The following is a 24,613-nucleotide window of genomic DNA, read 5'->3' on the forward strand; positions in this document are numbered from 1 at the left end:
GACACGTGCTCTCCTCTGATCTCATCCCTGAGTCACTCTGGGCTTTTTTTTCTCCTCTTGAAATATTATGTGGGAAGTTTTGGCCAGGAACTGTTTGATCCTGGGACAACTTTCACTCCTGAATACATAGCAAGAGGCAGAGGGGCAGATCCCTCCGTTTTGGGATGTCTGGGATCCATAATTAGGTTAGCAAGACTTGAGTGGCTGAAGATGAACTGACAGATGTGGGATTAAATCCTCCTGCATCTGAGAGTCCATGAAATATCACAGGGAGAGCTGGAAGCAGGCACTCCTTCAGTATAAAGCTGTGGAACACAGGAGTTCCTGCTCCTTAACAGAGCTGCAAAGTCCAACCCAAAGCATTTTTATTCAGTAAAAATTCATTCCCACAAAATGAAAGGTTGCAGTAGGAAGCTATAATTAAGAATCTCACTTGTGTCAAGCCAAATTGCTGCCAGCTTCATCTCCTTTATTTCTTATCTTAACAAATGAACCACAACACCACGAAAAGGAGAAGCCAAAGCCACAACAGAAGGATCACCTACAACTCCCATTATCCATCCTTTCAGCAGCCAATCTGCCCCATAACCTCATCAGTGCGATCGTATCACGGCAACAAAGGCTTTACACACGCTGAGATAAAATTACACAGAACTGGAAACAAATATCTGAGTCATTGAGGGGCTCTATGCAACAACTAATGAATGGAAAAAACAATTGGAAACAGTTAAGGTTTTGCTGAACTGAAGCAAAAAGGAAAAACAGAAGAGACAACTCTGCCTAAGGCAGAGAGAGAGGCCAGACGTGAAATGCACACACACACATTTTTAATTCATAATTTTTGAGGAAGAAATGGAAAGAGACAGTATCAGCTACAGCATTTCTTTAACATATCCTGTTACATGGAGGAATTTCCTCTCTTTGATCCAGAAAGGGAAAGCAGTGTCTCTGCTTTTAACACATTAAAGATCTGCTTTGGCTTTGGTAGCAACACAATGTCAGCAGTTTAAGAGCACGTTCCTCATTTCAATTCTCCAAAGCAGAGCCTTTGGATTTCCCTGATGCAGTTTGGAAAGCTGTTTGATTAAGCTGCAATCTGGCCTTTTAACGAGAGCAGTGTGCTGCCAGGACTGAGTGCCAGCTCCAGCCGCCAGGGCTCTCCAGGGAAGTCACAAAGTCAGCACTGGGAAGCAGAGAGGAAGCTCTTCCCTTTGGGAGAAACCAGGATTAATCTGGGTAACAAACCTCCAGCATGGCCAAAGCAGCACTAGAATAAGAAGGCAGAAATAAGGTATGTGCCTTACTGACCTTTTATCCCTGAGGAAAGAGGGAGAGCAGGAAAACTACACAAATTTAAAAGTTAAATAACAAACTCTCAACATCTTACACGACAGGCTGGGACCAATTAAAGTTCTTTGCTGTGGTGCAGCAGTGATAAGGAGGTAATTGTGTTTTGCAGTGTTAGAACACGACTCCACCACACTGAATCCTTTGAAATCCAACACTGCCACATCTCCTCTGCCTTGTCCTTCAGACAGGAAAGAGGAGCTGCCAACTTCAGAGGAAGACACGTGTAAAGGAGCAGGGAAACCCAGCCCCAAGTGCTGGGAGCTGTTCTCCATTAGGAAAAAAGCCTTCTGCACATTGGGTGGAAACCACTGCTGGCAGGAACTGGAGGTTGCATTTAATAGCTGGAGAGGAAGGAAGGAGTTAAACATTGATGTGACATCTGCCAAACACCTGATTTTCCCTCAGCTGGTCCTCACTTCCAGTCCTACAGCCCTCACACAGAACCACATCCTCAGCAAACGGACAGCTTTGACTTCAAAAGTCTTCCACGCACAAAAAATGTCCTTTGAATCAAGATTTTAGAAGAGCTACTGCTGGTTTCCCATTGTTTTGCCTGGAAATCTTGGCTGGCTGGGCTGCAATCTCCTGCCTGGTGCAAAACACCTTCTGGGGCTGGGAGAAAGTCACTCTTACAGACTGTACAGACTGCCTCAGCTGCAGCCTCAGAAATCAAGTCATCTGCTGATTTTTAAATGCCAGTCTTTAGAATCAGCTGTTTAATCTAAATTTACTGTGGAGATGGAAGAATAGGTCACACAATGACTATGTCATCTGGCTTTTCAGCAAACATAGAATATTTCAGTATTTCTTGAGCTTCCCTATTGGAGTGTTAAACCCTGAACTCCTGACATGCTGCAATCATTTAATATGCTTTTTTATTTCTCAAGTCCTTTAGAGCACCTTTAACTCTGCTGACCACATTTCTCTTCAGGATTTTCCTCCACTCCCAGGTGCTATTCCTTCATTTGATATAAATTCCTTCACTTGATATAAATTTATCTACATATCCCTATATCTTTTGTGTTAGCCAGCCCATGCTGGTACTGTTATTTTTTGCTGCCTCTCCAACAGCTTTAAAAATTTCATAAACATTTCTGTTTTCTATGCATTTGTGCTGCCTCAGAGTATAGAAAATTCTGAATGTTTAAGTCTTCTCCTTTGCAACCACTAGAGATAAGGCTGCCCCCAGCCTTGTATGTGAAAGGAAAAGGCTTTGACTTGGTCACTTCACCCCTCTGACCCAAATGCTTTCCTCAGTGCTCCCACTTCCAGGACTGATCACTTAGTCTTAATTCTACAGGCATTTCCTCATTTGGTTAATGAAGACCAGGAACATATTTGTGCATTCTAGTGAAATCCACTTTGCTTTTGTGCCATAAACTTTCCCAAATCTGTGGGGGATAGTGAAAATTCTCTCTCTCTGCAAATAGCTGGAATAAAACACAGGCACTCCCAAGTGGCAATACAGAAACACACATTAGGTGGGAAGCACAAATGTAGCTGAGATGTCCAGCCCCACAGAACCAGGGGTTTAACACAGCTGTGCACAGAGATACACCCTCAATTTTCTAAACACATAAACATCCTAAATCCCCACACACAAGCATAAGAAGAAAAGCCTTTTGTTCCATACAGACATCACCACATCATGGCTGTAAAAGCAGCACTGGATGCTCCAAACCCCCACAGCATAACTCAAACCCCAGCAGTCTCCTCTTGCCACACTCAGGCTGTGTCCCCAAGGCCAGGCTGCTGCTGTGGATGCACACCAGCCCAGCTGTACTGTCCCTATCCCCCAGGTGTTGCTGTGACTGAACACCAGCCCAGCTTTGCTGTCCCTGTCCCCAGGTGCTGCTGTGGATGCACACCAGCCCAGCTTTGCTGTCCCTGTCCCCAGGTGCTGCTGTCACTGAACACCAGCCCAGCTTTGTTCCCTGTCCCCAGGTGCTGCTGTGGATGGACACCAGCCCAGCTGTGCTGTCCCTGTCCCCAGGTGCTGCTGTGACTGCACACCAGCCCAGCTTTGTTCCCTGTCCCCAGGTGCTGCTGTGGATGGACACCAGCCCAGCTTTGCTGTCCCTGTCCCCAGGTGCTGCTGTGGATGCACACCAGCCCAGCTTTGCTCCCTGTCCCCAGGTGCTGCTGTCACTGAACACCAGCCCAGCTTTGCTCCCTGTCCCCAGGAGCTGCTGTGGATGCACACCAGCCCAGCTTTGCTCCCTGTCCCCAGGTGAGGCTCAGGTGCCCCAGCTTCCTGCAGAACCGCTCACCGTGAGCAGATGGCCCAAACCCTAACGCTGCTCCTGCAGCTCCCCATAAAGAAAGCAGCCATGTGAAAACCAGCCTTCTTCTCCACATGCAAAAAGCAATTATGCTAAAGACACAGAGAGAGCCCTGCGAGGTCCAGATCAAAAGCCAGAGACATGGGAGGCAGGAGAAAAGACCGATCTAATTCACCGCACTTTTCCCAGCTTAAGGATCAGAAATGGAGCGTTCTGGCTCATAAATTCTACTTCCAGCAAATTCAAGCCTAAATCCCCTGAAGGCAATAAGGAAAAGGCAATCAACAACAACTCTAACCACTTCACAGATGCTCCTGTTTAGTTTATACAGCACTTCTTCCAGCACTGAAATGGGTAAAATGGGATTTCAACGCAGGGGGGCTGACGGCAGCAGGCAGGATTCCTCAGCGAAGATACCAAGGGCAAAGGAAGTTCTGAGAAGCATCATATTGGTTATGATGAGTGAACTCAGCGTGCTCAGCCTTTGCTCATTTTAATCTGCCAGTACGCAGGCTTGGCTAAACTGAACATCCTGCATCTACAGTGCCTTAAAAATCCACAGGAGCCACCAAATGAGGGGGGAAACGAACAAACTGATGCATTCCCTGGGAAGCCATGAAAAAACTAATCACTATTTGTTTCCAACTGTTGTTCCGCTTCCTGAGCCAAGTGTTTCCAAGTCAGCTGTGGTGGCTGAGGAGTGACCGGTTCGAGCTGGAAAGCTGTCAATTTAAAATTGCAGCTTGAACACTTTCAAACTCCTTAACATCTTTTATAATTCCAGGACCACCTGTTCAAAAAAGCAGAGCCCCTCTGATGACAAAACACATGCCCTTATCCCACATTTTCCAACGAAAGCCATCAGCTCAGGGAGGAAACACCTAAGACTACCCTGTTTTCCCACCCCAAAAAGATGGGAGCTGTGCTGGAGAAGAGACACAGAAAGAGGCTCCCTCCCTGAAAGCATCAAGGTCATCACTCCCATCTTCAGGAAGGGAATGTGAAGCTTCCAGACTCCCTGCCCCACCCTGCAGTATCCCCCCAGGATTTACAGTGCCTGATGATCTCCATCCCCAATGCTCCAGGAGATGACAAAGGAGAAAGAATCATTTGACTCCAGCATAATGGAACACTAACCCAAGTCTTCTCTACCTTGTAGACACAGTTACCAGCTCAGATTTGAACAGCATGGGGCATTCAAGACAAAAATCACTGGGATTTTTCTTTTTTTTCGCTGCGTGAAAGAGTCAACAGTGCAGAGATTCTGTTTGACAGAGCATCCTACTGTGAGACACACAACGTGTGCATTGTGCAAACCTCTCTCCTGCAGAGCTCAGAAAACAAGGCAGGCTTGGAAAAAATACCCACAATGACTGCAGCCCTCGATACCTCCTGGTACTTCCCTGTGCTTGGGCTTCCTCCCCTGCAGGCACCACGTTCACAGAGCCACGGTGAGAATGTCTCCACACAAATGCCTGTGAGTTCTGGGCAGCACAGGACTCTTTCTCATGAAAGAAAGGCACCAGCTCTACCCAAGTATTTAAGCACAGCCCTGCCTTAAAACCTGAATTCTCAGGACAAAGCCATTCTCTGAACCAGAGGATAGTTCAGAGCAGAAACATATTTTTCACTATTTCTAACATCATAGCAAAAGATCCCCAACATCTTCTAAAAAGCAGCATTTCCCTCCTTCCTCTGAGCTTACAGAGCTCATCACCCAGGGAAACGAATTGTACTGAAGGAGAAAACAATAATCTCCTTATGTTTTGGGTGTTCATTTCCCTTTCCAAGATTTTCACCCCTCACTCATCTCAGAGGCAGTTTTGCTTCGCTTTGCTTGCTTAAAACATTCATTTTAAGTCATCTAGGCCAGGAAAGGATTAGAGGAGCCCTGGCAGAAGTTGCAGAATGCAAGGCTGTTAGGTCAGAGAAATGAGACTTTCAGAGGCATAACCAACAATCCACCACAAAACCACCACTCATGCTTTGGAAAAAATCCCTCTCTCTATAAATTTTAAGCAGGTGCATATTAAGAAAAATGAATCATGCACAGCAATGCAAAACAGCACCTCCTCATAACAAAGGAATGAAGTGAAGCCTACCTGTCCACTCCCACACAGGTGTAATCAGCACTTCCCAGGTGAGATTGTGACCCACAGTGACATTACCTGACTTACCCCTAGGTGCAAGGAGGAGCTGCTCCAGCAGAACCAGCCTGCTTCCCAAAATGAGATCCCAGTCCTGTGCTCTGGCCATGTTTCACCTCTAAAGGCAGCAGCAGAAGCACTGCTGCTGGAACTAATTAAAGGCAAATTGGTAGAACTAGGGGCCATGACGTGGGAAAATATCCTGCACAGCATCCAAGAAAGCCACCAGATAATCCAAAAGGCTGTTTAGGAGCCTGGCTGTCAGAAATCTTGGAACCTGCCAGGTCCAAAGCAAGCAGTTGCCTGTTCCCTCATCCCCTTCATTCCTTCACCTTAATTAGCTACAGCATTTCACACCCAGTGCCTCAGCCCAAACAGCCACCTCTGAAACCCTGGCTTCCACACCAGGACCAAACCCTGCATCCTGAAGGATTTATTACATCTACCAGGGGGCTGACATTTGAAATGCCTCTTCTCCTCCAAAGGTGGCAAAGCCAGAATGGCTCCAGAGCAGTTCAGGTGCTGCCACAAGAGGCACAGCTCCCACAGTTGGTGTGGCTGCAGCATTTTCCCAAAGGTCAGGGGTTCATTCTGTGCTTCCTCAGCCCTTCAGGAATTATTTTACACCTGGAAATCTCACCCATGGCAGGATGGTGGAATAGGATGAGTTTTGAGGCCCCTCCAACCCAAACCACTCTGGGATTCTCTGAGATGATTCCATGGCCAGGTGGGCTGAAGCTGTGGACTACATGGACAGGTTTAACTCTCTCACTGCCAGTACAAACCTGTTCTGGAACCAGATCCAACACAGAAGGGATTTCTGTCACTTCAGGTTGCATTGGCTACCAAACACATCAAAATCCAGGTAATTCACATGCCTCAAAAAGAACATGAACTGCCCCAAATCCCCTAACCTGGGGCTTAGTAAAGGATTTTTTTTTTAAGTCAAGTTTGGTGTCTAGAACATCCATTAATGCTGTAATTAGACTCTGTGCTCAGAACCAGCACCTGAGTCTCCACCAGCCAGTTACAAAAGGAACAGCTTTGCTGAAAGCCCCTTCCCACACTCCATCAGGGAACTGTCCCAAAAGGGCAGAGGGTCCCTTCCAGCACACCCCACACTGCTCTGCAGGCACAACCAACACCTGGGCTTTCCTCACCCACATCCCTCCCCCAGCAGGCTGGGGCAGCCCCTCCAACCTCACCAACAGAGAAATCTCATTTTCTTCACACACCTGCTCATTCCCAGCAGTGCCAGGCATATATTCACCTTCCCAAACAATTCACCTTCCCAAAAGGCCAGCCTGGCTCTGGTTTTCCTGACAATTCGCTTCTCAGGCAGCAGAGATTGCAAAGCCACCTCACTCAAAGTTACAACTTCCCATTTGCCAACAATCCTTCTGGAAAACATCATTCTTGGCTGTTGCAGTTGCTCCCCCACCTCCCTAATAATTAGTTTTTACCTCAATAGCAGATGCAGTTGCTTTCTTGTAAAAACCCAGAGTTGAAAGATGACTTCTTTCCCCCTGCCATCACCCATTGTGTGGGAAAACAGACAATATCCCATTGTTCTGTGTACAGCACTCTGAGCTTTACTTTCTGCTCTGAACACACTGAAACTCTACTTGAGGCTACAGCAATTTCCATGCAGGAGGCAAAGGAGAATCTTGTATCTGATCTAATACAGGATAAATCAATGTGCACTCATCTATTGTTTATAGCTCCCATCAGCTCAAGGAGAGACACTGTCCTAGAGTTTCAAGGCTATCCATGCTGCCTTTGTAGATGGAAAACAGACTTAGGAGATGTTTTGAGAGCTCTGTTCAAACATTTCCCAGGAGTTCAGGAGGGATGGGAAATCACTAAACCCTGGCAGGTTCTCATGACTCTCAGGACAGGATTTTGGGAAAGGCCACACCAGGTTCCCATCTCCCTTCGTGCCTTGGACAGAAATTCAGTTTCCTATTAGTCAGTGCCCTCGGGCAGGGGCTGGGGAGCTGAGCTGGAGTTTTGTGCTGAGATGCTCAGATAAGATGTGCTAGGGAAGGGCAGAGTCACATTCATTGCTGTGGATCCAGGTGATGCAAGAGCTTCTCCCTGGCTCCTTCAGCTGCTGGAGCTGCAAAGGAAAATCACCCAGCCCCTACCCAGCACAGTCAGAGACCATCAGCACCACATTTTTCTGGATGTGGTCTGAATTCCTGTCAACTTTGCAGGATTCTGACCCTTTGTGGTGGCTGCAGATGGGAGCTCCCTGGAAGCCCTGGATCCCAGCACAAGCCAAGCAAGGCAGAGTTTAATATTCCTCCCCATGCAAGTATTTTCTCTCATTAAATGCTTAAGAGCTGGAGGATTTGGGAGATTAATTTTTGCAGCTGGACATTTTCTTTGAGAATGCAATTTTCCACACAATTTTCTCCTTTAGCTCTCTTTTATTCTAACCCCAAGACACCCACTTACCCAGGAGAGGACTCTTCTGCAAGGTTTGGAATGGAATTCACTCCTGCACTTCAATCCCTTCCTTCTTTTCACATCTGCTACAGGCTGGTTTTCAGAAAACCCTGTTTCTACTTATTTCAAACCAGAAACTTGTCTCCAGTTCCAGGCAATCAACACCAAGAATCCACCACTACAAATTCATTTATCCAAAGACCTGGCTGGAACAAAGCCAGACCATGGATGTTTTGGGGTTTTTTTTAATTTAAAAGCACAAGAAGTTCTTTAAAAAACACAAAGAGCTGATATACACTGAACCACAGAAGTACACAGCACTCAGTGACACGGTGGTGACAGGCTGGAGAATGGACTAAAATTCAGAGGAGTTTGTGCACACAGGAACACAAAGCAAAAGTGAGACTTAATTATTATCAGCCTCAAACATGTGATTGAACAAGAGGCAGCTACACAGCCACTTTGTCTTTCCCCAGGTGTCACCTGGAAGAGGATGCAAACAGTCCCAGCCTGTTCTGGGGACACAGCTCAGTAAAAGTTTTGTGTTTAACCTGTCATCGAATCCCTTGGCATTAATGATGGCTGTTCCTCCAAATTCTGGGAGAATATTCACTTATGAGAGTTTAGGCAAAGGGAAGACAAAGCCAGAAGGAAAGAGCCTCCTGACCTTCCGTGTCCCCTTGTCCTCAGCCTCACCCTGGCAGGCTCTCTCTCCCCTGGCAAGGACTTGTCACACACTTTTTCCCCTGGAAAAGCTTCTGACTGAAAAGGTGCCATCACCCAGTTCTGTTAATGCCATTTCAGTGCTCAGCAGCCACGGGGAGGGAGGCAGAGCAGAGGGGACACATTTGATTCCTCACAGCCTCCATGGGACACAACTTCACTGCATTTCACAGCAGATTTTCTGTGCAGGCAGAAAGCAAGAGCTGGACTACACGTCCTGGTTTTTAAACAAGCTTAGTTTTGCCAGTGCTGGTGTCAGTGGGCTCACTCCCTGATTTAAGCATTCCACTTCCAGAGATAAACCTGCCTTTCAAGTTGTTGATGCCAGCCTTCCCCTCCTAATCCTTCATCCCACCCTGACTTCAGAAGGCTCAGTATCATTCCCTATCACTTCCACAGCATAAGCTTTATATTGCTGCAGCAAATCCCACTGTAACAGTGATTAAAACATACAAATAAGAGACATTTCATTTGAAGGAACCCAGGAAATGAGTTCTCAAAAACCACACAGCGATCCTGTAAGAAGCACAAAATTGGTCCCTAAAGAACTTCCCTGTATTTCAATGTGGAGAATTTTATTTATTAATACATTCATTCTCATGCCTCTGCTTTAACACAGTCATGCTGGCTTCGAGCAATTGTTAAGCCTCACACAACTTCTTCTTTGAAGGGATGGGAGGCGGGGGAAAGAAAGAGGGAAGAGTGATTAAAATTAGTCACAAGGAATCCTATAAATATACTCGTGGATGGAGGAAGAAATCTCTCTTCTATTTAACTTAAAAATAGAGGGCTAAACTTTAAAAGACAAGCAGATGGGATGAAGCAAAGATAAAACAGAGCTTAGAGAAAGTCAACTGGGCAATTTAGTCAGGGATCTGCACTGTGGGGTGGCAGAGGAGGAGGAGGAGGGAGGAAGAATTTTGATTATCCAAAATTAATTCCTGAGTTGGGAAGGCAAGAACGAGAAAATTAAGGGAACCCATCTTATTGCAAGAGGAATCAAATCTCAGAGGCTCTATAGCACAGAGGGATAATGTGGAAAAAAAAAAGGGATGCCTGGCCAGAAAATTATGTATTTGTTCCAAATGTTCAGCCTGTGGCAGCAAGGGCTGGAACAGCATCACAAGACCTGTGTGTGTGCACCTGCAACTGGAAGTCACGGGGATGAGCTGGACAGAACTGCACTGATATATCCAGCGAGGTGTAACAGCAACCAGAAACCCTCTGAACACGCTCAGACACATCTGCTGGCCACATCCAACCTGCTGCAGGCTGAGGGCTTTAATGAACTCACACTGAGGGGCAAAGCAAGGCTTCTGAGGGATGGTGGCTGCTGTTTTCCCCCTCCCAGTGATCACAGTGCCCCACTAAACAGCCGGGGCCAACATGAACACATTGTCTGAAAGTACTCGGTGTTCTTTGATAAGAACACAATAAAGATGTGGAAGGGATTTATCAACACTTCCTTCTTGCAAAAATCACAATGTAAACCAGAAACAGCCAAAAGAAGCCTCACGAAATGCAGATGTTTATGGTGCTGGGAGAACTCCAGCGAGATAACTGCAGTGGGACAGTGCCAGGGGAAGGAGACACTCCGGGACAAGGAGCAGGAAAGGGAGAAAGGTCACAGGTTGCTACGGGGAAACCACAAAACTGTGTGTTAGAAACAGCACGGGTGGGACAGAAACGGCACGGGCGGGACACAAACGGCACGGGCGGGACACAAACGGCACGGGTGAGACCTGTCCGGCCCGGTGTCCCATGGAGCTGGGATCAACAAGCAGCACAACAAACAACTCCCTGCCCTGCTATCACGGCACGGAGCGCAGCTCTGGGAGTCTCACAGCGCTCACCCCGAGGGACAAGCACGGGGCAGGCAATGGCAAAGGGCTCTTACTTTCGTTGGGCAGCTCCTCCCGATCCAGCTCGTCCAGAGGGGCTGAGGCGCTGCTCCCGCTGTCGTCCAGGGTGAGGATGAGGGGAACATCATCGTCCATGCTCACCGCCATGCCGTCCCTGTGCGGCTGCTCTCCCGGAGTTCCGACAGCGCTTTGTGCAGCTCCGCTGGGGCAGCAGGGTCAGCAGCTGTCCGTGCCCAGAGCCGGCCCGGGGCTGTCTGCGGCACACACGGACACGGCGCTGCGCGCACCCATCTCCGCACGGCGCGGTTCGGAGCCGCTCGCTTCCCGGAGGCAGCGCAGGGCACGGCACCGATGGATCCGCGCCAAGCTCAGCTCGCAGCGCGGGGCCGGGGCTGCCGGGCGCGGCTCAGCTCGGCTCGCAGGACGGCGGGGACGCAGCACAGGGCGATGCTCGGGCAGCTCCTGAGCCCGCGGCACCGGGAGCGGCGGCCCGGGCCGGCATGGCGCTAGGTGTGCCGGTCACACATGGCTCCGTGCCCCGCAGCTAAGGAGGAGAACCGGCCGGGGGCCGCCTGGAGCCCGCGCACATCCAGCTCCCGGAGGGTTTTAAACTCCGCGATGCCACAAGGTCACGGGTTTCTGTGAAAGATTATAGAAGAGGAAAATGAAGCAGGCCCAGGAGAGCGCCACGGGGACACTTCACAGCAGCTGTCCCTGTCCGGGAGAGGGACACTGGCACGGCGCTGTCACCGTGCGGGGGAGGCCCGGCCCGGCGCCCTCCCCGCGCCCTCCTCCCAGCCCTGCGTGAACCTGCTCCTCACCAGCCCCCCGTGCCCGCGGCCTCGGGACTCCCCGGACCCTCCAAACCCTCCCGGGACCGCCCGGCTCGGCCCGGGACCCCCCGCACCCCCGGCCCGAACCGACCCCGCCGAACCGGCGCCCGCAGCGACGCGGCTCCTCCGCGCCCCGCCCCTCGCCCCATTGGCTGCTACAGCGCGGGCCCCGCCCCAAGAGGCGGAGCCTCCCAGCTCCCGCCAATCCGCGAATAGCGCCTGTCCCCACCCCCTGCCCGAGGCTCCGCGTTATTCCCGCCTCCCCTCCCCGCCTCACGCACTTCGCCTCGCCATTGGATAGAAGCGCTGTCCTTCAACACGCACGGAGGTGATAATTGGTCAGCGTGACGGAGGCGGGCTCTGAGGGAAAGAAGAGTGAGCTGCCATTGGCTGCTCCGAGGCCCCGCCCCCGAGTCGGGGAGGAAAGGAGTGGTCACCGGCGGAACGCGGCGGGAGCGGCTCGGGGACCCTGAGGGGACCCGGCTCGGGACCCCGACCTGCTCCCCGGCTGGGCCACCCGCCTGGCCCCGCTCCGCACGCACATGGCGCTGCTGGCGGCACGAATGAGTCGGGCCCCGAGTGCAGCCCAGCCCTGTAGGTGCTGTGAGCGGCACCCAGGAGCGCCGGCTCTCAAAACGTGAAGCCCGTCCAGGTCAGGCTGCTGCCGCCGTCACTGGCCAGCTGTGCTGGTTTTCGGTGTACCCGCTCCATCCCAGCGCTTCAGTGCAAAGCAGCCCTGCAGCAACACTTCAACCCCCAAGTGAGCAACACGTCAGGGTGGAGTCGAAGCGGGGAGTGAGATTTATGTCAGTGCTGAGCAGGCAGAAAAATGAGAGCAGCAGCAGGGAGGATCCCCAGCTTGACTCAGGTCTCTGTATCAACAGCAGCACCAGTGACACGGGACAGGGCGAGGTAGGAAACAACCGGACATTCCCCCCACCTCGTTTTATTCAGATTTAATGTGGGTTTTTTCCACACAAGCACCAGTTCCAGCAGTAACAGAGCAGGTTTTGCTCTCACGCTGGGCTGCACAGCTCTGGCAGAACAAGAGGACAGGGCAACAGTAAAGCACCAATGTGAGTGAGAATCACAGAACAAAATGCAAACAACCCATTTATACTTAAGCAACATTGTCCTCACGTGTAAATAGCAAGAAGTGCCAGTTCTGACCTCCTGAAGCCCTTGGTGATTACCTGGGCCAGTGTGGGACAGGAAAGTGTGGCTGATAAGATGGGCTCTAGTTACCCCACTGATTCCTTGGGCCCCGAGCACAGCAGTGGGGGTAAAGCGGCCAATCCTGCCAACACAGGCATCTGTCAACTTGATTTTCAGATAAAATCTCTCCTTATTTTACGATGCTTCCCCTCCCAAGGACTCTCCAAGATTGTGCTGGTTCATTTCTCTGCTGCTTAGATTCCAGGGCAGTTCCCTCAGTTTGCTGAGGGCCCGCCTGGCTGGATCTCCCACCTGCTGCTGGGGAACAGCATTCCTGCTCCTTCCTCAACCCTCTTGTCTCCACCTAGTGTCCAAATCTCTCAAATGGATTCTCTCCCAGCCCAGTGAGACCTGCAGCCCCCACAGCTTGCCCGTCACTGTGCCCACATCCCAAAGGCAGCTGATCAGGCTGGGATTGACAGCAGCACTCCCAACCCCTCCTCTGAGAAAGCCACGATTCTTTCATGTCCCTCCGATTTTACCCCAGGTGGAGAAGAGCTGCTGGATTGCCTCAATGGGAAGCACAGGGAGATTTGAGAGCTTGGAGCTAATCACAAACATCCTCACTCACCTTCTCAGGTTTCAATAACGTCAGGTTATTCTTGCTTCCTATCAGGCCAAGAAATGAGCAGGAATTCCACTCAGTGCTGGTTCCAGCTCCACGTGCTGGAGTGTGTCAAGGCCTGATCCTGCTGCTGGTCAGGGTGCAATAAAATCATTTCTGGGGGCAGAATGATGCTCTTAACCTGGCTTGGTGTGTCCTTGGGTGAATTTGAGTGTTTCCCTCAGCATGGGAGTTACCAAACGCCCAGCAACCTCAGCAGCTCCTCACCGCAGCCTCCCTCCCCAGGGAGCAGTGACTGCAAACCCCAGGTCCCCCACCCCATGTCCTTTATCCACCTCCACACAGACAGAGCTGCTCTTTCCCACCTCAGCAAAGGAAGTGGAGGAGCATTGGAGGTGCCCAGATCACTCAGCAGCATCCCACACATCCCAGGTTTGTCTCGGAGCGCTTATTTGGTGACGCTGTGGCACTGCTGTGAGCACCTCACAGCCCTCAGCACCAGCCACACAATTATGGATCTACTCAGCACCTCCTCACCACCACGAGCTGCCAAAATCCCTGCAAATCCTTCTCTGTCACAAACCCCATCCAGCCTGGGACCATCCCACTGCCAGCAGGACACAGGGCAGTGCTTTCCTCACCTCAGTGCTCGTCCTCCCTTGTCCTGCTTTGTCAGAGGAGGCGTTGGTGACACAAAGCAAGGACAGCAGGAGACACCAAGGCACATCCTGTGCACAGAGGCAGAGGGATGGAGCTCATTTCCTGGAGAAGAGAACCTTTTGTGGGGTGCTCAGAGCAGTCTCTCAATACCTGCAAAGAGGAGGTGACCGTGAGGGTTGGGCCAAGGTTTGTGCTCAGGTGCAAAACGAGAGAACAGACACAAAATCAAACTAGAAAGGCTCTGACTGGATAAAGGGAGAATTCTCACCCTGAGGACAGTGGAGCAGTGGGAAGGAGGCCAGAGAGGCTGTGCAGCCTCTATTGCCGGGGATTTCCACCACCTGACTGGACCTGCCTTGAGCAGGGATGTCCTGCATTCCCACAGGCACGAGCACAGGCGGGATGGAGCAGGACTGCCCTGACCACACATGGTCAGCCAAGGTCCCTGTCAGGGCCCTCAGGACTCATCTGGGACCCCTGTCCTGGGAGCTCCATGAGCTCAGCTGAGACAGCTCAGCCCCTGTCCCCACAGCTTCACTGCCACGTACCCGAGCCTGGATGGGCCCTGGACTGCACTGGGGGCACTCCTGTCTCCTGCTGCTCCAGCTTCCCAGCTGGATTTCCCCGACATCAGGAACCTCCTCTGACAGCATTTGGACACCCCAGGGAGCAGCTGCTCCCACCAAGGCTGTCCCTCCCTGGTGCCGTGGGGTTGTGCCCTGAACAAGGACAGCCCTGCTCCCAACACTGTGGTCACCTTTGGCTCCCGGCTTGTCTTCCAGCGTGGAACAGCCCCATCCTTCGTTTCCAGCCACAGAAAAGCCCAGGGTCCTCATGGGCTTGGTGACAGGGAGGCCTCAGGCAGACTAAGGCTATATGTACATCCAGAGGGACGCCTGGCATCATTTCCAGGGGGGTCTGGCTTTGCAGCCCCCTGCTGCCTTGGCACTGCGGAGCACAGGAGATCCGGACACGCTGTTGGACCGAGCCCTCACCACAGTGCCCTGCGGGGCAGCAGGGGTGGTTGGAGCGCTCTGGTTCTTCCACCTGTCTGTGCCGAGGCTGGAAGGCAGGCGAATCCTGTCCGGAGGGGTGCTCAGCCGGCTGACAGACTGGGAACGCCCTCTGCCAGGAGCACCCCAGCCTTTGGGGCAAGCATCGCTCCCGGGCTGCCTCCAGCCACACAACGTGTCCGTGCGGCCGGGCTCGGCCGTGGCCGGAGGAGCGGAGGCCGGGGGGTGGACGGCTCGCAGGGGAGTGCCCGTGCAGTGTGCGGAGAGGCCAGGCTGGCTCCGGGGGGCAGGCGGGGGGCTCCAGAGCAGCGAATGCAGCTTGGCCACATCCTCCTTCCTCATCCGCGGAGCTGCCCAGGCAGCACCCGGGGGCTTGGCACCAAACAGGGTCTCGTCACAGTAGGACGGAGCGTGGCTGCGGGGCCTGGAAGGGCGACAAGCGGAGAAACACGTGCTGGTTACAGCGGGGGAAACGAGAGCGGCAGTGCCCGAGAGCCGGCGGGCAGCCGAGCCCGGGCTGCGCCAGTGCAGGGGCTCCGCAGGGCGCCCGGGGACACCGAGGCGGAGCGAGCCCCGAGACCCGCGACAGCGGAGATCCGCGGAGCGCCCCGGCCCCCGCTCACCTGCACGGACCGCCGGGCCGGGAGCCGCCGGCTGACGGAGCCGCCCAGGGCGGAGGGAAGGCGGGTGGCGGCGGGCGGGCCCCGGCGGGGTGACCGAACAGCGACTCGTCCACGAAGGACGGCCGCACCCGGCGGCGGCCCCGGGGACCCCGCGGAGAGCGGGCAGCGCTGCCCGCGGAGCCGCCGTCCCGGAGCGGCCCCGCCGCCCGCATGGCCGCGGCCCCGGGGCGGCCTCGGCGCTAGCCCCGCCCCTTCCGGCCCCGCCCCGGCACGTGGTTCCGCCAACGGGACCGACATGGCGCCGCGCGCCCGCCGCCAGCCCCGCGGAGCGCCGGTACGGGGGACGGGACGGGACGGGACGGGACGGGACGGGACGGGACGGGACGGGAGCGGGGTGAGCCAGCCGTGTTCCTGCACCCCGTGCCGCTGCGCCCGGTACTGGGGTCCCAGTCTCCACGTGCCGGTGTCCACAGTACCGGTATCCTTAGTGCCAGTGTCCCCAGTGCCCGCATTCCTGGTTCGCGTGTCCCCACTAGCACTGTGCCAGTGTGCCCAGTACCCGTTTCCCGATGCTGATGTCCTGAGTACTACTGTCTCAGTACCAATGTCCCCGGTACCAGTGTCCTCAGTACCGGTGTCCCAATACCAATGTGCCCTGTACCAATGTCCCCGGTACCAGTGTCTCAGTACCTGTCTCCCAGTGCCCATGGTCCATGGTGGCCCTGGTTGCCGTGCGAGCAGCACAGAGCTGCAGTGACCCTGACACCCCTGACCGCAGCCATGTCCCCCGCTGTCCCCAGGTCCCCGTGACCCCACTGCCTGCCTTCCCTACCGCCGAAGAGGAGGACGATGGCGCCGATGCTGAGCTGGACACTCAGGCCATGGTGCGGGCCCAGAACCAGAAGAAGAAGAAATCCGGAGGATTCCAGTCCATGGGTGTGTGTGAGGCAAGGGACAACTGTCCCTGGGGCAGGGACTGTCCCCTCCTGCACACGCCCCCTCACTTGTCCCTGTTCCCCTAGGCCTCAGCTACCCTGTCTTCAAAGGCATCATGAAGAAGGGCTACAAGGTGCCCACCCCCATCCAGAGGAAGGTGAGCACGGGGAGCGGTGGGTCCCTGCCGCAGGGGGTGGCAGTGGGACAGCGATGGTGACGGTGTGTCCCACAGACCATCCCTGCCATCCTGCGTGGCCGGGACGTGGTGGCGATGGCGCGCACGGGCAGCGGGAAGACGGCGTGTTTCCTCATCCCCATGTTCGAGCGGCTCAAGGCGCCCAGCCAGGCCGGGGCTCGCGCCCTCATCCTCTCGCCCACCCGGGAGCTGGCCCTGCAGACCCTCAAGTTCACCAAGGAGGTAGAGGGGACAGGGGGGTGAGTGCGAATGGCAGGGGCAATGGGGCTGGTTTTACATCCCACCAATATGTTTCTTCCTCACCCTGCAGCTGGGCAAGTTCACCGGCTTGAAGACAGCCCTGATCCTGGGAGGAGACAAGTAAGCTGTCCCCTTGTCCCCTCCAATCCCTGCTTCCTGAGCCTCCCCAAAACCTGGTGAGGGGCTGAGCTGCCCAGTGCCACCCCAGTCTCTCCCCTCTCTCACAGGATGGAGGACCAGTTTGCTGCCCTGCATGAGAACCCCGACATGTGAGTGGGGCACAGGGAGGGGACCCAGTGGGGAAATGGCCACCAGCCATCTGGGGACATCACTGGTGTGCCTGATGGGCATTCCTGGTGTTCCCTTGGAACAACTTCCTGTGGGAAAACAGGGTCTCTGTTGGGTTGGATTTAGGATCTGCTCCCAGGATGGTGTGGGGACACTGTCTCCCCCTCAGCCTGGTCCTGTCACCACCTCTGTCCCCGCAGAATCATAGCCACTCCTGGGCGCCTGGTGCACGTGGCAGTGGAGATGAAGCTGAAGCTGCACACCGTGGAGTACGTGGTGTTCGACGAGGCCGACAGGTCAGAGGGGCACAGGGGCGTCCCCAGGGCTGGCAGTGTCCCCACATGGGGGAGAGGCCCAGGGAGGGACCTGCCATGTCCCATCTCCCCTCCCCTGCAGGCTCTTTGAGATGGGCTTTGCTGAGCAGCTCCAGGAGATCATTGCCCGGCTCCCAGACTGCCACCAGACCGTGCTGTTCTCTGCCACCCTGCCCAAGCTGCTCGTCGAGTTTGCCCGGGCTGGTGAGGAGCTGGGGGCAGGTGGCACTGGGGACAGGGACACGGCACAGTCCCACAGCCACGCCGAGCCCAGCAGTGGGAAAACCAAGCTGGGTTAATGCTGGGCCAAGTGGGTGTCCCCAGCAGCACATCCCGTGTGTGACCCATGTCCTGTGTGTCACCACAGGCCTCACTGAGCCGATGCTGATCCGCCTGGATGTGGAGTCCAAGCTGAGTGAGCAGCTCAAGGTGAGATGGGCTGGGGGAGTTCAAGACGGGCTTTGTGCCCCCTACCCCTGCAAGCCACCGAGGAGGGGACAGGGGTGGCAGTGGTGGCACGGGGCTGAGCGCTGCCCTTGTGCTGCAGCTGGTGTTCTTCCACGTGCGTGGGGACGACAAACCGGCGGTGCTGCTCCACCTGCTCCGCAGCGTGGTGAAGCCCCAGGACCAGACAGTCGTCTTCGTGGCCACCAAGCACCACACGGAGTATCTGAGGGAGGTAAGTGGCATTTTGGGGTGCCCATGTGGCTGTAGGAATCTCTCCCTCTGTTTCACTGGTTGAAGGAGAAATCTCAGAATATGTGGTCACGGAGGTGTTGAATCCATTCACCCCGCAGAGAGAGGAGGGAGCACAGTGGGATTTGGAGGTCTGGGTGGCCACTCTGGTGTCTCTGACCCTGTCTCTGCAGAGAACACATCCACCCAATCTCTTTTCCCCCATTCCCAGTTACTGACAGCACAGGGTATCCGCTGCACCCACATCTACAGCTCTCTGGACCAGACTGCCCGCAAGATCAACATTGCCAAGTTCTCCCAGGGCAAGTGCCCAGTGCTGCTGGTCACCGACGTGGCCGCCCGGGGGCTGGACATCCCCATGCTGGACAACGTCATCAACTTCAGCTTCCCTGCCAAGGGCAAGCTGTTCCTGCATCGTGTCGGTGGGTGCCCTCAGTGTGCTGTGATAGGGAGGGACAGACTGGGGACAGAGCTGTGTCAGTGTCCCTGATGTCCCAGCTGGACTGGGAGCGCTCATGGGGGCAGGACTGGTACCGTCCCCATGCCCCTTCCCCTGCCACTACAGCCCCTTGCCAGCCATGCCCCCGTGGTCAATGCCATGTGTCCTGTGACACCAGGGAGTCCCTTGCCTGGGTGGGGCCAGGCTGGGCTGGCTGGGTGTGGTTGCCTATTCTCCTCTTGCCTTGCCAGGCCGTGTGGCCCGAGCTGGCAGGAGTGGCACTGCCTATTCCCTGGTGGCTCCTGATGAGATGCCCTACGTGTTCGACCTCCACCTCTTCCTGGGCCGCCCACTCGTCCTTGCCGGAACCCAGGAGATGCCTGCTGGTGAGGGGTGGCTGTGTGGCCACTGGGGTGTTATCCTTGGCCAGTGCTGGAGGTTTTGGGCATGTGGTGGGCCCTCACACCGAGGGGTGATGGGGGCTGTGATACACCTTGTGTGGGAAGTGCTGAGCTCCCTGGAGCTGTCAGCTCTGCTCTGATAAATGCAGGGTGGGTGCTGGGCAGGTGACAGTGTCCCCTGGGCTGCAGATGCTGGCGGGGTCCTGGGCCGTGTCCCCCAGAGCCTGGTGGATGATGAGGAGTGCCTGCTGCTGACGGACCACGAGAGCTCTCTGGAGCTGCGCAGCCTCCGCCGCGTCGCAGACAACGCCCAGAAGCAGTACCTGCGCTCCCGGCCCGGCCCCTCGCCAGAGTCCATCAAGAGAGCCAAGGACCTGGATGTGTCCCAGCTGGGCCTGCACCCCCTCTTCAGTGAGAGCTGAGGGGATCCTGAGGGAGGGGACCCCATTGCCCTCCCCAGGAAACTGATCTGTGCCCCTCTCCCTCCCTGCCTTCCCCAGGAGCTCGCTTCGAAGATACTGAGCTGCAGAGGCTGAAGCTGGTAGATAGCATTAAAACCTACAAATCCAAGGCGGTGAGTTGAGACTCTGGGATGGGATGGGAATGGGGAGCCCATGTGGCTCACTGGGAATCACACTCCTGCCCTGGGGACAGACCATCTTTGAGATCAACGCCACATCCCGGACACCGGCCAGCACCGTGATGCGATCCAAGCGGCGCCACGACCATGCCCTGATAGAGAAATTCCAGCGTGGGCAGCAGGAGAAGAAGGCAGCAGCGCTTAAAGGGCAGGGGCTGTGCCCCGCTGCTCCCGAGCCTCAGGATGGGGAAGAAGAGCAGGAAGACCTGCAGGTAATGGGGTCATGGATGCAGGAGCTGCTGCAGAGCTGCCTTGGCCCAGTGCTGGCAGCACCAGGTCCCCCATATTGTGCTGGGTCTCAGGGGTTGGTGCAGAGACTTGCAGGGATGTTGGGGGGATGTGACTCCTGAACCCCTCCACTGTCCCCATCCAGGACGTGTTCTCCAATGTGGGGGGGCAGAAGCGAAAAAGGGGCCGAGGAGGAGAAGACAGTCCCAGGAAAAAGCCGCAGCAGGCGGCACAGCAGGACGAGGACTTCTACATCCCATACCGGCCCAAGGACTTCGAGAGTGAGCGGGGGTAAGTCTGGGAGCACTCCTGCTGCTGTCCCATCCCAGCTGTGTGGGGGCTGCTCTCATCCCCCCCTTTGCAGGCTGAGTGTGGGCGGCGAGGGCAGTGCCTTCGAGCAGCAGGCGGCCGGGGCCGTGCTGGATCTCATGGGCGACGAGAACCACAACCTCAACAAGAGCAAGCAGATGCTCAAGTGGTGAGTGGGATTTGCCCATGGGCAGGAGGGAGAATCAGGGCTGAGGGTGGCACTGCTCGGTCCCACCACCCTTGTGTCTCTTGCAGGGACCGCAAGAAGAAGCGGTTTGTGGGGCAGACGGGCCAGGAGGACAAGAGGAAGGTGCGGACGGAGAGTGGGCGCTACATCAGCGGCTCCTACAAGAACAACCTGTATCCTGCCATGGGCACTGTTGCCTGCTGGGCTGGGTGCTGCAGGAGCAGGGCTGGACCCACGTGTCCAGGGCAGCAGCCAGGGGAGGGAGCACAGTCAGACAGCCACAGCACAGGTCAAGTGAGGAGTCAGCACCTGTTCCCTTAACGCGCCTGTCCCAGCTATGAGAAGTGGAAGCAGAAGTACAAGGTTGACGAGCGGGATGAGGATGAGGAAGGGCCACGCAGCAGGGAGCAGTTCAGAGGGAAGCACAGGCGTGGGCACGGTGAGTACCTGAACTGCGAGCCCTGCATTGTTCCCCTCAGCCTGGCTCTGTCCCCTGCCCTCAGCCTGGCTCTGTCCCCGCCCTGAGCTCAGCCGTGTCCCCACAGGGCCCACGCAGCCCCCGGCGCAGGGCAGGGTGCGCTCGGAGCTGAAGAACAAGCAGCAGATCCTGAAGCAGCGCAAGAGGGCGGCCAAGCAGCGCTTCCTGCAGAGCGGGGGCCTGAAGCGCCTCAAGGCGCGGAACCGGCAGCGGGTGCAGGAGCTGCGGCAAATGGCCTTTGGGCGCCGGGCAGGCACTGCCAAGAAGGGCAAGCTGAGGAAGAGGATGTAGGGGACACGTCCCCTATGCCTGGGCTGGGGAAGGGGACAGTAAATATTGGCTGGTTTTGTATCCCAGCTCCTCTCTGTGCCTGGAGTAATTCTTTCTCTAGAGACACAAGAACAAGCAGGTGCTGTGGCTGCACAGCTGGATGTATTTTGATGTGAAACACCTTCAGAAATGCCAACAGCAGCTCCCTCCTCTTTCTCCTCCTGCCTGGGGTGTTTTGTGCAGGAGGGAACCTCTGGAGTGCCCTGGCCCTGCCTGGCTGTGGTGCCACCCCAGTGTGCCTGTGGTGCTGCCATGGATGTTGCCTCTTGGCATGGGGTTTCCAGACTTGCAGGGAATTACCTCCATCTCCAGGGGTCCTGTGGCTCCATGCTGGCCCTGGCAGCACCACCCCAGCCCCAGGAGCAGGCAGGTGTCCCCAGGGGCTATTCCTGGCCCCGAAGCAGCCTGGCACTCCTGTGGTTCTGTGGGTGTGTGTCCATAGCACAGATGTCAGCCAGGCCCTGCATGCAGAGCAGCAGCTGTGGAGATGGGAGCCTGATGTCACAGCCAGCCAGGGATGTAAATGTCCCTGTGTGTCCCCAGCCCCACTGCTCCAGGGAGAGGGTTGTACTGACCATGTCCAGCTGGGCCTTTGTGTCCTCCTGAGCTCTGTCCTTGGGGATCCTGAGCTGTGCAGTGGTTTGCTGGAAGAGGTTCAGCACAGCCAGCTTGATCTGCTCCAGCAGCAGGCTCTTCTGGATGGCTGTGCTCTGGATGTGGTTCCAGTGTGACTCCTGTGGGACAGTGAGCCCTGGTCACTGCCCTGTTCCTTCTGTGCCCTCCAGGCCAGGGGGACACAGGAGTCCTGGCTGTGTATTTTCCCCAGGCAGAGCTGCTGCTTTTTGGGAATGTGGAGATCCTCAGCTCAGCTCAGCCCAGAGGGTGCAGCCCAACTTGGCACCTGCACCACACTGGAGGTGTGCACACAGCTGGGGCCTGCACTGCTGCCACTGGGCCCGGGGGTCCTTGGGCACCCCACACCCCCTTACCCACTGCAGCACATCTTGGCGGGCGGCCTCCAGGCGTGAGCTGAGCTGGGCCAGCTCCGCCCTGGTGCCCAGGAGCTGGGTGCTGCTCTCCTCATGGTACCGCTCCAGCTGTGCCCTGCTCTGGGCCAGCAGCTCCTGCCCGGCTCCTGCCTCCCGTGCCAGGGCTGCCCGCAGCCCCGCCAGCACCCCGAAATGCTCCAGCATGGCCGGCACGTCCTGGAACTGGGCAGGGGGAGGCTGAGAGGCTGGAGGGATGACCGCTCCAAGGGCTTGGGGACACCGCAGGATGCCACGCTCACCTGCCCCATGCTGGCCAGCACGTCCCGCAGGTAGTCCCCGAAGGGCCGGAGGCTCCTCAGGCGCCGGGCCAGGCTCTCCCTGCGCCGCAGCAGCTGCTCCAGCTCCCGCTGCAGCCGGGCAGCCCCGGCCCGCTCCGCCGCCCGCTGCTCGCCCGCCCTGCGCAGCGCCCGCTCCCGCCGGGCCGCCACCGCCTGCCCGGGGCTCGGGGTGAGCGGCCACCACCCCGGCCTGCCCGGCCACCACCCCCGCCCAGCCCGGCCCCAAACCCAGCTCCGAACCTTGAGGAACGAGTCAAAGCTGAGCACGGCATCGCGGTGCTGCTCTTGCCTCCGGGCCAGCTGCTCCCGGCGCTGCGCCAGGCGCTGCATCCGCTGCTGAAACTCCTGCGGGATTGCAGGGTGCCGAGAGCATCGGCCCGCGCTCCTGCAGCCCACGGTGCCAGCCCGTGGCACAGCTGGGGCCGTGCTGCCAGCCGCCGTGTCCCATGGCACGGCTGGGGCCGTGCTGCCAGCCGCCGTGTCCCATGGCACGGCTGGGGCCGTGCTGCCAGCCGCCGTGTCCCATGGCACGGCTGGGGCCGTGCTGCCAGCCGCCGTGTCCCATGGCACGGCTGGGGCCGTGCTGCCAGCCGCCGTGTCCCATGGCACGGCTGGGACTGCCCTCACCTGCCGCTGGTTCTGCAGCTCCCGCTCCACCTCCGCCACCTCCCGCCTCTTCAGCAGCACACGCGTGGACGATGGCAGCAGCGTGGCGGGGTCCTGCGCTGCCACCGGCCTGCCACGGGCTGCCTGCAGCTCGGCCGGGCTGCGGAGGGACAGCCTGGGCAGGGCATGTGCCACCGTGGCACAGCCAGGGCTCCCTCGGCGGGGAGCCTGCCCGCTCGCCCGGGTGTGCGGGGAATGTCCCGAGCCACACAGGGTCAGCCCTGCCTGCGTTCGTGTTCTTGCCCACCCCTCCCACTTCAGACTCCCCCACTGGAGACCCCCAGCACCAGTGCTGTTCCCCAGGGAAGGACAAGTCACACCACAATCTCGGCTTTCTTGTCAGACCCCAGAGAATCCCCCCGCCTCCCCCAGCCCATGGCTGCAGGGTCCTGTCCTCCCGGGGAGCCTCAGCTGGGGACACTGCCCCCACCCAGTGACACCCATCCTGGCAGTGGCACTCGGAGATGGGAGCACAAACTGGGGCACACAGGACATGCTGGGCTGGTTGCCAACCCTTCGGTCACTCGCCAGGGGAGGGCAGAGGGGTGTCACTCACAGCAGCCGCAGCTTGTCCCGGAAAGCCACTTGCAAGCGCTTCTCCAGCTCCGAGTCCATCTCGGCCGGTGCCTCCTCCTCGCCCTGCAGAGGAGCCGGGACCGGGAGGGCCGAGGTGGTGGCAGCACAACAGAGTTGCCGGGGCAGCCAGAGGCACCCGCAGCTCCTGGCATTTTCCTGGCTCGGCTCCGAGCGCTGCTGCGAGGGCGCGGTTTGGGTACTGGGAATGCACCAGGGCTGCTTGCAGGGAGGCTCCGGTTCTCAGCCCTCAAACCATCCCACCCTTCCACCCACACTCCGTTCCCTCCAGCCCTCAGACCGCACTCCAGCCCCTCAGAACCCTCCGTTCAGGCTCCATGCTCCTTCAGAGACCACCACACCCACCCCTCCCTGTCCCCCTTGGCCTGCTCCAGCTCACACTGTCCTGACACCGCAGGGATGGCTCAGACCCCTGACTTCACCCACAGTGCAGCCCCTGCCTCTCTGTGTGTCCCAGGAGAGCTTCCCTAACACTGCACAGCTCACCAGATCCCCTGCAATCCCCTGTGTGCTGTCAGGCCCCCTTTGTCCCCCCATATGTGTGCTCATGTCCCCATTACCCTATACCCACACTTGATAAGGAACAGATTAACTCCTGACTTGGACACAGAGGAACACTG

General features: G+C 56.6%; 4 protein-coding genes across 9 annotated transcripts in view; 1 reads left to right on the plus strand and 3 right to left on the minus strand.

Annotated features, from left to right (window-relative positions):
• Positions 1 to 11,795, minus strand: part of TPCN1 (two pore segment channel 1) — a 40,524-nt gene extending 28,729 nt beyond the window's left edge. Inside the window, exons 1-2 of one of the 3 annotated variants that reach the window (XM_033075432.1) lie at positions 11,740 to 11,795; positions 10,851 to 11,454 (exon numbers count right to left, since the gene is read on the minus strand). In XM_033075432.1, the coding sequence (XP_032931323.1) occupies positions 10,851 to 10,962 (112 nt within the window). In that variant the 5' untranslated portion in view covers positions 10,963 to 11,454; positions 11,740 to 11,795. Of the gene's footprint in view, positions 1 to 7,242; positions 7,309 to 10,850; positions 11,455 to 11,636; positions 11,709 to 11,739 lie in introns of those variants that run through there. The other 2 variants (XM_033075433.1, XM_033075435.2) reach the window with 2 other exon arrangements.
• A 767-nt stretch (positions 11,796 to 12,562) lies between these two features.
• Positions 12,563 to 15,936, minus strand: RITA1 (RBPJ interacting and tubulin associated 1). The gene is made up of 3 exons (XM_033075979.1): positions 15,725 to 15,936; positions 14,846 to 15,525; positions 12,563 to 14,238 (listed from the first exon to the last, which is right to left on the minus strand). Exons 1-2 carry the CDS (start codon positions 15,934 to 15,936, stop codon positions 14,991 to 14,993), a joined length of 747 nt encoding a protein of 248 aa, XP_032931870.1. The 3' UTR covers positions 12,563 to 14,238; positions 14,846 to 14,990.
• A 65-nt stretch (positions 15,937 to 16,001) lies between these two features.
• On the plus strand, positions 16,002 to 21,441 carry DDX54 (DEAD-box helicase 54). Its single transcript, XM_033075775.1, has 20 exons — positions 16,002 to 16,058; positions 16,525 to 16,660; positions 16,747 to 16,817; positions 16,893 to 17,078; positions 17,167 to 17,216; positions 17,324 to 17,365; positions 17,585 to 17,680; positions 17,781 to 17,902; positions 18,066 to 18,127; positions 18,246 to 18,377; positions 18,606 to 18,816; positions 19,085 to 19,219; positions 19,424 to 19,645; positions 19,735 to 19,808; positions 19,889 to 20,086; positions 20,248 to 20,393; positions 20,467 to 20,580; positions 20,667 to 20,771; positions 20,934 to 21,037; positions 21,144 to 21,441. The coding sequence occupies exons 1-20, from the start codon at positions 16,020 to 16,022 to the stop codon at positions 21,365 to 21,367; spliced, it is 2,469 nt and encodes an 822-aa protein (XP_032931666.1). The 5' UTR covers positions 16,002 to 16,019; the 3' UTR covers positions 21,368 to 21,441.
• Positions 21,442 to 21,526: 85 nt separating this feature from the next.
• Positions 21,527 to 24,534, minus strand: CFAP73 (cilia and flagella associated protein 73). 4 transcript variants are annotated; one of them, XM_042779833.1, is made up of 7 exons: positions 23,956 to 24,534; positions 23,361 to 23,499; positions 22,974 to 23,078; positions 22,695 to 22,886; positions 22,396 to 22,611; positions 21,982 to 22,140; positions 21,527 to 21,885 (listed from the first exon to the last, which is right to left on the minus strand). In XM_042779833.1, exons 1-7 carry the CDS (start codon positions 24,012 to 24,014, stop codon positions 21,790 to 21,792), a joined length of 966 nt encoding a protein of 321 aa, XP_042635767.1. In that variant the 5' UTR covers positions 24,015 to 24,534; the 3' UTR covers positions 21,527 to 21,789. The 4 variants fall into 4 exon arrangements, with proteins under 4 accessions (XP_042635767.1, XP_042635768.1, XP_032931668.1 ...); XM_042779834.1 differs by having other exon boundaries at positions 21,527 to 21,867; positions 22,396 to 22,617; XM_033075777.2 differs by having other exon boundaries at positions 22,396 to 22,617.
• Positions 24,535 to 24,613: the final 79 nt, after the last annotated feature.

This window comes from Catharus ustulatus, chromosome 18 (assembly GCF_009819885.2).
Source record: "Catharus ustulatus isolate bCatUst1 chromosome 18, bCatUst1.pri.v2, whole genome shotgun sequence".
Classification (NCBI taxonomy): domain Eukaryota; kingdom Metazoa; phylum Chordata; class Aves; order Passeriformes; family Turdidae; genus Catharus; species Catharus ustulatus.